The sequence below is a fragment of the Callithrix jacchus genome, chromosome 11 (genome assembly GCF_049354715.1).
Source record: "Callithrix jacchus isolate 240 chromosome 11, calJac240_pri, whole genome shotgun sequence".
In the NCBI taxonomy this organism is placed as follows: domain Eukaryota; kingdom Metazoa; phylum Chordata; class Mammalia; order Primates; family Cebidae; genus Callithrix; species Callithrix jacchus.
The window spans coordinates 50,592,876-50,607,536 of NC_133512.1; the positions used below are offsets into that span (position 1 = coordinate 50,592,876).

The 14,661-nt window shown below is 43.4% G+C and overlaps 1 protein-coding gene across 50 annotated transcripts in view; it reads left to right on the top strand.

The window, feature by feature from the left end:
* The window catches only part of ICA1 (islet cell autoantigen 1), a 161,130-nt gene that overhangs the window by 136,404 nt on the left and 10,065 nt on the right, over nt 1-14,661 (top strand). For all 50 annotated transcript variants that reach the window (XM_035253767.3, XM_078342689.1, XM_078342683.1 and 47 more), the window contains one exon: nt 9,458-9,727. In XM_035253767.3, coding sequence (XP_035109658.2) covers nt 9,458-9,727 — 270 coding nt within the window. The remainder of the gene's footprint in view (nt 1-9,457; nt 9,728-14,661) is intronic.

Here is a 14,661-nt window from a genome sequence, read left to right on the forward strand (position 1 = left end):
ACCTGTAGGTAGATGCAGAGGGAGAGTTTGCTTAGTTAAATCCCACACCCAAATTACCAAACCTAAAATCACTTACAAAATAACCTCCCAAAAGAGAATCCAGAACCATGGATTTGGGTGAGACGTGTATAGTGTTAAGTGAGCCTAAGACATTGGGAGCATTCAGCCTATTTATAGCCTTAGCTCTCCATCTGACTGAGGGTTTCCTTTTAATGATGTAACAAGAGTCCAAAATACCCCTGAAATTTGGAGCCAAACTCCAGAGCATCCCATGCCCTGGTGGCTGGCATGCAGCCTGCCCTGGCTTTACAGGTTTCTCGTGGGACTACAGATTGGCTGAGGTCACCCTGCAGGCCCCAGTTAACCAGGGCAGACAACTCAGTTCAGTCTGGGCTTGATGTTGATTTAATTTACAGAGTGTGTGAGGAAGAAAGTCTCAGGAAAACAGAGGACATTGTTTAAAGTTTTTTCAAAAGTGGAAAGGCACCACACCTCTAGCATTAAGTTTTCAGGGCTTAGAGATATAAACTTGAGGACAGATATCTGCTTTCCGTATTACTTACTGCTGGTAGCATGTTGTACAGTATTGTGTGAATGTCCATGCATATTTTATCAAAATGACTAATCATTTGTAAATATTGAAATCATACCAGGTAGTGAAAGAAGTAATAAGCAGCTAATGCAGATTGCCATCGTGTCCATTTTTGTAAAAAAAAAAATTCTCCTTGGCTTAAGAACAGATTATTTTGATAGAATAAAGGTGTCTTTTATGAATTATTTTTGGAGGGGATAAATATTTTATTCATACCAAAATGAGGTAAAGACAGTAATAGAAAAAGCCTAGATACCCACTACCCAGTTTCAACAAGGCTCACCAGTTCACAAATGTATTTACGATCCTTCACACGGTTTAACTCATTTTCATAGGAATGTTGTTATTCCTTTTATTCCTAACATCTTATTTATATACTTTGTTCTTTGCTTTTATTATCACCTCCTTTAATTTATTATTTTAATGTTTGATTTTTGACTAGGTAGTACATTCACATAGGGACAAAAGCCAACTTATAATAAAAAAAATACACAGTAAAAGAATCCTCACTCTCATTCCTCTTCCTCAACCCCTCCCTATTCTAATACTCCCATCCCCCAGTGTCTCTTAGTATTTGTTTACCCAGACACAGCAAATATGAGGCTGTATTCTGTTTCCCTCTTTCTTAAAAACAAAAAAAGTTCTTGGCTTTAACTTTTTAAAGTTATTGGCTTTTTACTTTTCGTAACTTGGCAGTAATGGTACAACCCTAACCCATGCAAGCATTTCTTCACAGAATTATCAGAAATGCCACTGACTGCGATAGATGTATACTTTTATAAACTTCCACAAAACCATTTGCCAAGATACACTGAATGAGATTTACACTGTCTACTTATTTAAACAACTTTCATATCTCATTGGTTTACAGTTATGATATTTGTTAGTTTCATAGACTAGCAATCCATACCCCTTTTTTTGAGTACTCAATGTAATTCTAAGGATAGAGATATGAATGTGCTGGTCCCTAAAATGTGTAGTTGTTCTCAGGTAGAAGTATTGAGTTGCACATTGTCTCAATTAAAGGCAATGTTACACAATTTCTCCTTTCTCTTTATCACTGCCAACCCACAGCCCTTCTTCAGGCATGAGTAGTGCTGCCCCACTGTCTGCCTCAGCTTCTACGTTGTCAACCCATAGGGTAACATTGGCTTAAATATTAACACGGTCACTAGAATAAAAATATTCTCTCAGTGCACAGAGAACTTGTAGTGACTGAAGAAAAGAACACTCATTGATTTGTTGACTTCAAAATGTGTGCCCTTTGGAAAACTGCTGGCAGGCCCAAATCCTGAATTAAAATGCTGATTACAATATGCATGACATTAAACAGTCAAAAAATAAAAAGAGCTTAATCCAGGGATGGCTGACTTTATAGGACTGGGGGGTGATAAGCTCTAGCACCCTGCTGCTTGGAGGCCGGTTCACTCCCAGTGGTAATTCTGTTAGACAAGTAATGGCTAAGCCGTGGTACAATGTTATCAAAAGGCAGACCGCTCACAACAGCAGCGATTCTCAAAGAGCCATTGCCCAGAAAATCACCTCCATTCAGTGTCTTAATGACATTGGCTTTCTCCTACTAAATAGCTTATGTAATGGAAAACCAATATTTGACCGCAGTTCATAAAACTGTATTAAGTAAAAAAGAAAGTTAGTGACATTTCGAGACACTTGAAAATAGCTCTCAAATTGCCTTAACCACATGTGGCAATCTGACCTGCATTCGTTAATAATTATAACATGGAGAAGTCTTTGTGTTTCCCAGAATTGGGCCAAGAAAAATGAATATCAGACACCTGAACCAAAAAAGTGGTGTTAGAAAGTAAAAGAGAGTTCAATGAATTCAGCTTACCTAAGTCTCATAATTTGGCCTTACGAAAAAGATTCCTCTCTAGGCTAGGATAAGACTGAGCCAATTAAAACAATTTTAATTGTCTATATTATAAATAAAATGTTTATCTCCTGCTACTTTCTTGGTTACTACTTCTAGACTTGTGATTCTAAACTGTGGTTACATGTCAGAATAATAGCTCATTCAATAGCTACCCTAGGCGTGGGTAAAAGCTTCTAGCCCACAGCAATCATACATGTTTATCTCTGAGTTCCTCCCGAGTCACTCAGAATTGTCTCCTGCAGTTATCCATATATTACTGACTAGGGATCTGACTGCTTCCTCACATACAAAGCAGCAAGTACTAAGCTCCTTATCTTTTCTCATAAACTTTCCCTCCTCTCTGTCTTCCTCAGCATCCTGGGACGTACTGCTGGCTTTGGTACATTTTTTTTAACCAAATACTGTTCTTAGCTGATCACTATGTAGCCTGTAATGTTTTCTCTAGATTTACCCCTATAAAGATTTCGGCCGGGCACAGTGGCTCATGCCTGTAATCCCAGCACTTTGGGAGGGCAAGGTAGGCAGATCCCTTGAGGTTAGGAGTTCAAGACCAGCCTGGCCAACACAGTGAAATGCTGTATTTACTAAAAATACAAAAATTAGCCAGGCTGGTGATGGGCATCTGTAATCCCAGCTACTCTGGAGGCTGAGGCAGGAGAAACACTTGAACCTGGGAGGCAGAGGTTGCAGTGAACTGAGATCGCGCCACTGAACTCCAGCCTGGGCAACAAGAGCAAACTTCATCTAAAAAAAAAAGATGTATATAAAGATTTCTATAAATATTTATCCCTACCCTAGGTTTTATGTTTTTCAGTAAGATTACTTGTCTGCTAAGATCTACTCCTGAAATGGAGTAGCAAGCTTGGTGATCAACAAAAATTTTTTTAGTGCCTACTCAGGGTCCAATACTGGTTTGTTTGTTTGTTTGTTTGTTTGTTTTCTGAGAGTAGGAGTAGTTTTTCCTCTATCTGTTCTTATTATAATTTATATCCTTTTCATCAGAGGGAAGTTCTTAGAGGCAGTGTTCTTGAGTTCCAAACAAGTACAGTTTGTTATAATATAGAATATGTTTTTCTTGTTAGCTATTTTCGTAAGGTGTTTTCCTCCCTATCTTGCCCCTGCTCTCTTTGGGCGATATGAGGATAGTGTTGGTGTTTGGGGTTTTATTGCAAGTGTGTGGCCTTTATAATTAGTCATAATGTCAAGAGTGGGGACAAGGGAGAAAACCAGAGAGATGGAGTCTTCCTGTTTCACACGCAGATGAAGACAAATTCAGTGACATTTATCTGCCAGCTTTCTTGTGCTCTCGTTTTTGGTCTATGTAGTTTTGTTCCCTTCCATCTTCTGTGTTCCTAATTTATGCTGAGGTCATGAAACTCAGTATGAGTTCAAAAATACCACCTGAGTCAGCTGTCACCAATTTCCCACACTGTGTCTGAACTTTAAAGAACTTCCTCTCTCTCTGAGTTTTCACACAGATATTACTCATTGGTTCAGGATCAGTTCTCCTAGGGAATGTTCTCCCAGGGGCATGGGTTTTTATTTTTGAAAACTTGGGCAGTACAGGGCAAACATGCTGAGTGGATCTGTCATCTCAGCCTTTCTGCCATGGTGCCTGCATGGTGCCTGGCTGCCAATGGAGCCATCTGACCTTAGGAACCCTCAACACTTCACAAAAGCTTAAATATTAATTTATACATGAGATCCTCAATAGGTTCTGAAGTAAAAGCAGAGTGCTGCGGTGAGAAAACACCTTGACCTGTGAGTCAGGGTTCCTAGCGAGATTGTCTGTAAGTAATAAATTTTGTGACGTTGGATAGGTTATTTAACCTGGGTGTCTTTTTTCTTATCTATGAAGTGAGTTAGAGGAGATGATCCCTAAAATCTCTAATGGTTTTTTTTAAAGAAAAAAAAAAAGTGTGATTTTTCTTACTGGGAGAAATCATCAGATTCCCAGAATATGTTTGAGCAATGGCAAATTGAGAAGTTTTGCCAAATTGAAGGCTTTCCGGTTGGCTGTGTTGAAAGGGCTGCATTCATGCTTGACTGTAGAGGTCCTGAATACCACTAGACAGAGTGTCACTTTACCCAGTAGTCAGGGCAGCCATTGAAGGCGTCTAAGTAAGTAATCTCACATCCAGCCTGTCTAACTTTGCTTTCTGCTGCTTATGACAGAATACCTGCAGCTGGATAATTTATAAAGAAAAGGGCTCATGCCTATGATCCTAGCACCTTGGGACACCAAGGTAGGAGGATCCCTTGAGACCAAGAGGGCAGCAAAGTGAGACCCTATCTCTATAAAAATTTTAAAAGTTAGCCAGGCATGGTGGCATGTGCCTGTAATCCCAGCTACTCAGGAGGCTGCAAGGTTGTAGTGAGCTATGGTACACCACTGCCCTCCAGCCTAGATGACAGTGTGAGACTCCATCTCTTAAAAATAAAAAAGAAAAGAAAGAAATAGAATTTATATATTAGAGTTATGAAAGCTAAGAAGTCCAGTTCCCAGGGGCCACATCTGGTAAGGGCCTTTTTGCTGGTGGGGACTCTATTGAGTCCCAAGGCGGCTCACATGGTGAGGGGGCGAGCATGCTCCCTCAGGTCTCTCTTCCTCTTCTTAGAAAAGCCACCAGTCCCACTCCTGTGATAATCCATTAATTCATTAATCCATGAATGGGTTAGCCCATTCATGAAGGCAGAGCCCTATGACCCCAGTCACCTCTTAAAGGCTCCACCTCTCAATGCTGCACACTAGGGATTGACTATCAGCATGAGTTTTGGAGGGGACAGATATGCAAACCATAACACAGACTATGCAAAGATACACAGTAAGAGGGTTCCTCTAAGGAGCACCAGCAGCTTTACCAATGGGCAAACCCAGAAGGGCTCCCAGACACAAATTTGTCATCACAGTTCCAGAAAGAACTTGGAATTGGACGTAGAGATTGGAGAACCTTCTGAGGTGACATTGGAATGCTAAGAATAGCAAAGATCTTCTCTTAGAGAATGTAGGGAAGGTATGGTGGTTTGGGATGAAAGCTTAAGGGCAGCTAGAGTAGGAGGAGGCAGTGGAGAAGGTACTATCAGGGAGATGGAAGGTCATCCAAGAGAGCCGCCTCCTGGGGACTCCCAGGAGATGGCAGCATTTCCAGGCCAGGCAGTGGTACAAATGATTCTGCTGAGGTCAAGGCCTGGGAAAAGAGTATTGAAATTGGCCCTGAGGATCTCACTGCTGACCTTCAAGAGAGCTACTTCGGTGTAGGGTGGGCACAGGAACTTAATTACAGGCAACTGAGAAAAGAGTAGAGTATGTGGTTGTGGAAGGAGGAAGAAACCAGAACAGTAACTTGAAAGAGCGAGGGGAGGGCGGACAGCAACATTCAGTGAATGCTGATTAGTGTCAAGATAGGCACACATCTCCTGCGGCTAGGGGAAAGAAGCACTGGGGAATGAAAGACTAAAGACGCGGATCTGAATAATGGTGGGAACAGAGCAGGCTTCAGGAAGGAGGGGAGGGCACGGAGAGGGCTTAACTTAGAAAGGAGAGGGAATGCATGAAGGTCATGGAGTTGGAGACAGGTGAGGATGTGAGTACGTCATGTCTGTTGGCTCTACTTTTGCAGCAGCGTCTGTGGTTGGGTTATCTGATAAGAAAGTAAACATGGAGACTTGGGAGCCTGCAAGAGAGTAGAGGGAAGTTGGAGTGGCATCTGTGGGTTTGGCACCTGAGAGATCCTCAACCTTTGTTCATTCTTTAAGACAAAAGCAGGATTGGGGCACCATAAGCCAGAAGCAATCCACGTCTGCGTGGGTGGAAGCCCTGACTCCAGTTGGGAGTTTATTGCTAGAGTTTCTCCCAAAGAGCTTATCACATCTCTGCATGTGTCTCCATTTTCTCTCAGCTGAGTTGAATTTTTTTTCAAAGAAAAAAAATTGAGCATGATGCTCAAGAGCCAACTGACTATAGAGTTATTTCTCAAGTCTCAACTTGTCTTGTTACAGACCTGAACCCTTCCTTTTCTTCTTGTAATTAGATTTTTCTTATGAGTTATGTGTAATAATTTTAAGCATCTTAATTATCAGTGCAATAATTGGGAGGTTTTGTGTTTTATGGTTCAAGCCAGTGCCAGTTTCATTGCTTTTAGCAAGTAGTAAGTTCTCTTAGAAGAGAAAATGTGCACTGTGCGGCCTGTTAACTGTTGAATAACCAGGAAGCTAAATAAAAGGCTAAATTCAATAGTAGACCTCAGTGTAGGCAAAATCTGTATTTAGAACTGGCTGTAGGCAATATCCTCACCACGGGTCCTTTTCTCTTTTCTGTCACTAAAAAGTTTGAGTTGAATAGGATATGGTATTAGTCAGAAGTTTCTTGGTCGTAAGTGATAGAAAAACCCTATTTGAAATAGTTTAGGTTTAAATTGTTAAAATGAAAAAGAGTGTATTGATCCATGTAATGGGAACAGTCAGTTGTAAATTGGCTTCAAGCAAAGCTGGATCCAGGGTCTTAGACAGTATTGTCAGGATTCTCCCTCTACCTCTTCAGGCTGTTTCCCTCTATGGGTTGACTTCGTTATCACTGGAAGCCTGAATTTGCATCTTTAGAGCTTGGAATCCCAAATAAAGAGAGGCCATCTTCAATTAAGTTTCTATATACCAAATTCAGCATGTGTCCATCCCTGAGCCAATCACCATTGCCTGGGGGATGGAGGACTCTGGCCAGCCTCAGACACTCATTCACTGGGGTGGAGGGTAACGAGGCATTCCAGCAGCATCTCACCAGGATCACATGGAGAAGGCATTTCCCCAAAGGGAAAACTGAAGAAGCAAAGCGAAGGGATGCTGAGTTAGCAAAAACCACCAAAGTCCCTTATAAACACCATAGCACAAAACACAAAAGTAAAAACAAAGATAGAGCTATTGCAGTCTGCAGTTATTTTTAGAAGGCTTACAGTTTATTTGTTGTTGTTAATGTTAATGATGATCTTCCGTGGACAGATATCTATACTAAAGCAGTGAAGCCTCCCCCAGGGTTTGACTTAGGGGAGGGCTGTATCAAGCGACTGTAGAAGGAACATCCGTCATTTTCAAGGTGCATTTGAAATTATATGCTCCTCCAGGGTCTACACATTGTCTTGACTTGGTTCCAATAAAATAGGCTTGGTCCAGTAATTATCTGGTTTCAGTCTGGGCAAAAAGTAAACCATGAGAAATGGTTTGGGCACTCCAGTCCCAGTTGAAAGTAGGAAGAGTTTTTTAAAGTTAATATACATTAAAAGGGTGATGCTTGGGAGGGGAGCATGCATAGATACAGGTGTTGATGGACACATCTGGAGCTGCAAAGGTTGCATTTCTTTCCTTCATCCCCTGCCTGACCTCACAGTCCTGCCTCACCCACGATGTGCAGGTTCATGTGGTTTCTGAACTACCCTGTTAATATCACACTGATTCAGAAACCTGTGAAAATGCCATCTTTCCCATCTTCTCACCCACAACCCCTACAGGTTATGTCTTAGTGAGGATTTCTGTGATAACACAAACAATAAGAATGCTTAAATTAGACAGTTGTCCGACTAAAATGGTGTTTTGCCACTATTTTTAAACCACAGTAACATGAGAGTGACTAGACTCTTCCCCTCTCTGACCCTGTCTGCTCAGCACATCAGAAATCCCCTTCATCTTTAGATTTTTATGTAAAGTGTGATTGAAAATAGATCCAGTAAAGCCAACACAGAGAACTTTACTTTTTTTAAGCCTTTACTTAGTAATTATCTTATATATTTGAAGAAAACCTGGTCATCTCATTTGATATAACCGTATCAGAATTGCAGCATGGCTCAGAAAAAAAATATATAAATCATGATTTTTTTCTTCTCTTTATGAATTACCAACAAAAATATTTGTAGTTTCCAAGTGGCAATTATATACCACAACAAAGCCACAGTTCATAAAACCATCAGTTCTTGGTTCTCAAAATATGTAATAAACCTAATGAAAGGAGTTGGTGTAAGATTACTGATAGCAATGCTACTTGTATTCAATATTCACTATTTTGCCAATGTTCCTAATTGTAAGGACAGCTGCCTTCTTTAAAGCCTTCCTTCTGGAAAGGCAGTTTAAGGTGTATTTCTTTTGGTCTTCCTGATAACATCGAGGTGGCCATTATTAACATGATAAACTTATGGATGAGCAAACAGAGGCTCAAGGCGGGGGGTCCCAGGGTTTTACTGAAATCACATAGCGGGGAAGGGGTGGACCTGAGGCTTCCCCTCTGATCCAGTGCTCACTTCAACCCTCCAGAACTGTGTCTCTGGCCTTTGAAGCTCCCTGATCCGCAGCCTCTTTCCCTTTTATTTTATTGCTGCAAAGGACACTCAGGCAAACCAGACCCACTTTTCCTTTGCTTCATGCAATGGAGTTTCAGCAAAGCGGGAAGGAAGCAAAGATGCCTCTCTTGGGCACTGTTGAGCTTCTGGACAACCTCCCCTTCCCTGTCTTGCCCTGGGCCAGGGCGTGGTGAAGGTTCTCTCCCCATCCTGGGTGGCAGGACAGGCTGCCACATGGCATGTTGCTGTTCCAGCCCAGGCAATGTGGATTGAGGGCTTGCGTGGGAAGATTCGGGAAGCTATGCAAACAAGGAACTAAGATCTCCAACATGTTTTCAATCTTGGCTTTGTTTCATATTTGAGAAATGATTTGGTAAATTCACTTTTATATTAAGGAAAAGCAGAACCCTAGAGTCTGATGCCCAGCAACTGAACTTGCTTTGGAGGACGGGGGATGAGGGAGCTCAGGATTAGAAATTCAATTCTATAAACTCTTAAGAGAGGCTATTATAATGACATGAACTTACATTTTGATTACCTTTTTCTTAAATCTAGCCATCACCCAGTCGCCCCCTTCCCAGCCCCCACAGCATTGATCCCTGAGGACTTGAGCCCCTGTGGTGATGTTTTATGCTCTGTTATTTCAATCAGCTTGCCTGGGACCAGCGGCAGGGACCTCGGAACCTGAAGGTGCTGACAAAGATGACCTGCTGCTGTTGAGTGAGATCTTCAGTGCTTCCTCTCTGGAAGAGGGCGAGTTCAGCAAAGAGTGGGCCGCTGTGTTTGGGGATGGCCAAGTGAAGGAGCCAGCGCCTGCTATGGCCCTGGGAGAGCCAGACCCAAAGCCCCAGACAGGCTCAGGTTTCCTTCCTTCGCAGCTTTTAGACCAAAATATGAAAGACTTACAGGCCTCGCTACAAGGTAGGTACAGCGGGGATCAAAGTGGGGTTTTTTGTTTGCTCATTCTTTTTCTTTTTAATCCAGAAGCATATTTCTTCCTTGTCTTGTTTGATGTTTTCTCTCTTTTTATTGAGTTTCTAGCTGGAGACTCAGAATCCCATTCCAACTTTAAGATACATTGCAGGGTTAAAAATACATTCTCCCCCCATGTTAACATCAAAGATTAGAGGAGTGGTTCTAAATCATATTGTCATACTTTGATTTTAGACTTCTTGTGGCATCCTTGAAAGGATCAAACGACTTTCATGGTCACGACCCATTGGCTCAGCCACTCCATCCTGAGTGCTCCATGTTCCCATAAGCTTGCCCTCTTCCTGGGTGCTGACTGACATGGCCCAGGGCCTCTTCACTCTTTTTGCACACTTTGTTTGTCTTGCACTCCTGCTCCCTTTCTGTCCTCTCCCCTGAGGACCCCTCACCAGCTCAGCTCTTCCAGTTCTGCCTTAAACACAGGGCCAAACAGTATCTCCTCAACCACAGCAAAAATAGAGTTTCCACACTGATCAGAAGTGGCTGTCAGGCCAGGCACGGTGACTCATGCCTATAATCTCAGCACTTTGGGAAGACAGGGTAGGTGGATCACTTGCAGTCAGGAGTTCGAGACCAGCCTGGCCAACATGGTGGAACCCCACCTCTACTAAAAGCACACACAAAAAATTAACCAAGCATGATGGCACATGCCTGTAATCCCAAATCCCAGTTACTTGGGAGGCTGAGGTAGGAGAATCGCTTGAACCTAGGAGGCAAAGGTTACAGAGAGCCGAGATCACACTACTGCACTCCAGCCTGGGCAACAGAGTCAGACTCCTTCTGAAAAAAAAACAAACATGGGGGGGTCAGTGTCAACATCAGTAAGGGTTCAAGGTACACCAACCACGTGCTGGCTGAGAATTGCTGGCATTGAAACACATTGGTTTACAGTGCAAAGCCTGAAACTCATCTTGAAATTTAAATTTTTAAGTTTGAGTTTCTAAACACACAGGCTTCTGAAAGGAAACCATATTTTAGTATTTCAACACTTTTTCCTTCTTTCATGTGACTTTAATTGTAAAACAGGAATCACTTAAGAAATTCTCAAACTATTTTGGTTTTTCTGTGAATTTAGGCTGTCTCCCTAATAAACAACATGTTTATCTGGCACTTAAAGCTGAGAACAAAATGGCGAAGTTGGAACGATTAAGTAATTATGGGCTATTAAAACTTCAGGTCTTTAGAGATGAGATCATGGACACAAGAGTTGGTGAGCAAGACAAAAAAAAGGTCTTCTTTTTTTTAATGAAATTCATGACTCCTTTTATCTTTCTTTGGGAGTCTTGTTTCATAGCCATTTCATTTATTTGCAGTAATGGAGGTAGAGATAGCTGGGATAAATGTAATTCAAAAATGTTTCTCCAGCCTGAGTTTCACCCCAGGTTTCACCACCTTATTCACGGGAGCTGCAAATGAGCAAGGCTGCCAACTGACTAGAGTTTCATCCCCACCCACCTGTGGTGGAGGTGCTAACAAGTGCTGAGAGAGTTGAGGCAAAGCCCCGATCCTCAACTGATACCTTAGGGCTGCTGAAAACTCCCCAGCTGTGTTGCAGAACGAACCCCACTCAGATCCTCAGCTTTGGAAACACAAGAGCCCCTACTGCCCACAGGGAGTGGTTGGGACTGTTTTCCTGCTTAGCCAGGGTAGCTAAGTGTCCGTCATTGTAAAAGCCCATGCACACATGTCCACAGACAGCCAACAAGTCAGCTCCACATCCGCTTCCTGAGCAGGCAAAGTGAGAGAAGCTCATCTCAGTGCCCATGGTGGGGCTGCCAAACTATGCTGGAGAGCTATGACAAGGGCAGTGGTCATAGGGACTTGCACTTCAGCCTTGCCTCATATACATGGGAAAGGCACCAGCCCACACTGAGGTCTAAGGAGGGAGGTGTTCTGAGAGGGAGAGAGAAACACAGACTGCAAAGGGAGGCCATTTGTTACTCAGGCAAACAAAATCTCATTTGAGGTTGCCATCCTACTAGCACTTTAGCAAGTCTCCCATTCATTCAGCAGATATTTACTGGGTCCCTCTGTGTGCCAGGCTCTGGGAATTCATCTGAGGACAAAACAGACCAGGCTGTCTGTTGTCCTGGAACTCACATTGTAACAGGATGCAGACAGGCAGTGAATAATAAGCATAATAATGAGCAAATAACACAATAGGCTAGAAAGTGATCAACATTAGGGAGAAAAGGAAAAAGTAGAGGCTGAGGATGATGGAGTGTTGGGGCTGTCAGGGTAGTAGGTCAGGCTGCAGAGCTGAATAGGTTCTTACTGGGAAGATGAGATCTGACAGATTTGCAGGAGGTGAGACTGAACCATGTGGCGCTCTGGGCAGAGGGGACAGCCTGTGCCAATGCCCTAAGGTGAGGACATGCCTAGCACAGTGGAAGGTCTTCAGGAAGGACACTTGGCTGGAGCTGACTAACCAAGGGGAGGGATGCTCAGAGGATGCAGAGGCGGAGGCCAGGCTACACAGGGACTCATAGCTGTTGGAAGAACTTAGACATTTTTTCAGCCCAGGTTAAGTTGGGAGTCATCACAGCATCTTGAGCCAAAGAGTAACATGATCTGATTTCCTATTTAAAAGGGTCCTTCTGTCTGCTAGAAGTTTTCTTTTCTCTGCTGGGATTCTATCAAGATCTATGTTAAGGGAGTTACCACCAGGCACAGTGGCTCACACCTGTAATGCCAGCACTTTAGGAGGCCATTGTGGACAGATGGCTTGAGATCAGGAGTTTGAGACCAGCGTGGCCAACATGGTGAAACCCTGTCTCTACTAAAAATACAAAAATTAGTCGGGCGTGGTGGTGCACACCTGTAGTTCCAGCTACCTACGAGGCTGAGGCAGGAGAATCATTTGAACCCAGGAGGCAGAGGTTGCAGTAAGCTGAGGTCATATTGCTGCACTCCATCTGGGTGACAGAGTGAGACTCTGCCTCTAAGAAAAAAAAAGTTAAAGGAGTTAACCTGTAACTACTGAGTTATCCTTCCTTTGCATGCAAACAGCTGACAATTGAATACCTATGGAATTGAAATGATAGGAGGAAAAAATTTCAAACCTAAGTGGTTGAAAGAAGCAGCCCATTCAGCTTCTGCCACACTTACAGATTCCCAGCAGGTGCTCCCAGTTCAGGATCCTTTAACACATGTTTGCTACAAATGAAGGATGGACACTTCCATGACTGATCATGTTGTCAAATTCTAACTGCCTTCTGTGCTTCTATCAGGACCCTCAATCCCCTCAAAAAAGAGGAAACGGTGAATGGCAGCTTGCGATTGTTTTTTTCACTGCATCCATGGCCTAGAAAATCTACCTATACACATGAATGGTTACATATAGAATAGTTTAATAATAACTGTTACTAACCACTGGCCACCCTATATTGAAACTGCTTCCCCTGATCAATCAGATCATCTCAAAGATCAATTTTCAATAAACCACTGAAATAACTAAGTAGTCAAACTAAACACAGAGAAGAAAATCTCATTGGGCTGTCCGGGTACTGCGGCTCACACGTGTAATCCTCGCACTTTGGAAGGCTGAGGCGGGAGGATTGTTTGAGGCCAGAAGTTTGAGACCAGCCTGGGCAATAGAGTGAGTCACCATCTCTACAAAAAAATTTTATTTTTAAGTAGCTGAGCATGCTGGCGCATGCCTGGAGTCGTAGCCATTTGCAGGGCTGAGGTGAGAGGATTGCCTGAGCCTGGAAGGTGAAGGTTGCCATGAGCTGTGATCATGCCACTGCACTCTGACCTAGGCAACACAGTGAGGCCCTGTATCAAAAAAATAAAAAGGCTATTTGGCATACTGGCTCAGTGAAACACTGGGGAGGAGTTCAGAGCCTGTGTTTTATCTCACAATCCCCCCGCCCCTCCTGACTCTAAAGCTGGTGGTCAGGCCTCTTCAATTCTCTGGGCCTTTACCTCTTATCTGTAAAATGAGGTCATGGACTTAGCTTCTTATCCCTTTGTTACCTTCTTATCACTCAGTTAGTTCCCACTGCAGAGATGCTGAGGTCTAAAATTGTATGATTCAGTGAATCTACGATTTGTAGACGGTAAAATATCAGTCAGCACTTGGTGTGGCACATGCTGTGTGGCAAGCACTGTCCTGTGTGCTTTTCACATGGATGAACTGTAATCTCCACTGTACCTTTCCCAGCCAGCTACTGTTATCCATTTTATTGCCTGGGAAGCTGCGGAACAGGTGGTCAGGTGGTGTGCCCAAGATCACACTTCCGTTAGCAGGCAGGCTGGATTTTGAGCTCAGGCAGCCTTATGCCAAAATCCCTGCCTTTCACCATTCCCTTCTCTGGCCTCTCAGTACAGTCTCTGATAGCAAAAGCGATTTCCCTGTGGGGCCCTTCAGGCCTCTCTTGGGAAGCTGCCAGAGGGGCAGGACTTATAATGACTCCCTGGCTAGGACATCCTTGTCACACACAGAGATAAAGACACTTGGGGAGCCATACAGGAGGAATGGGTGTGGGAGACAGAGGCTAAGTCCACACAAAATTAAATGAGGTTCCAGAATAGAATATTCAAAATTGAGATTGTCCTAGGAAATCATGCTCCTGCGCGCCAGCAGCCACATTTACTTTGGTGCACACCTGCTGAGTCTCAGGTTGTTCTGGCTCTCCATGAGGGACTGGGACACCGAGTCCTCAGGCACCAGGACTGAAGGGCAAGCTCTGGGCCACCCCCCAGCTCCCTCAGCCCCACTTACAGCCCACATTTCCCCTTTCCTCTTCCTCCTCCGTCTCTTCAATTTCCTCCTCTGTCCTCTCCCCGGATTCTCCCCTGCTTTTCTTCATCTCTTCTTTGACCTGTCTCCTTCTTCTGTCCCCAGTCCCTTGGGGAAATGG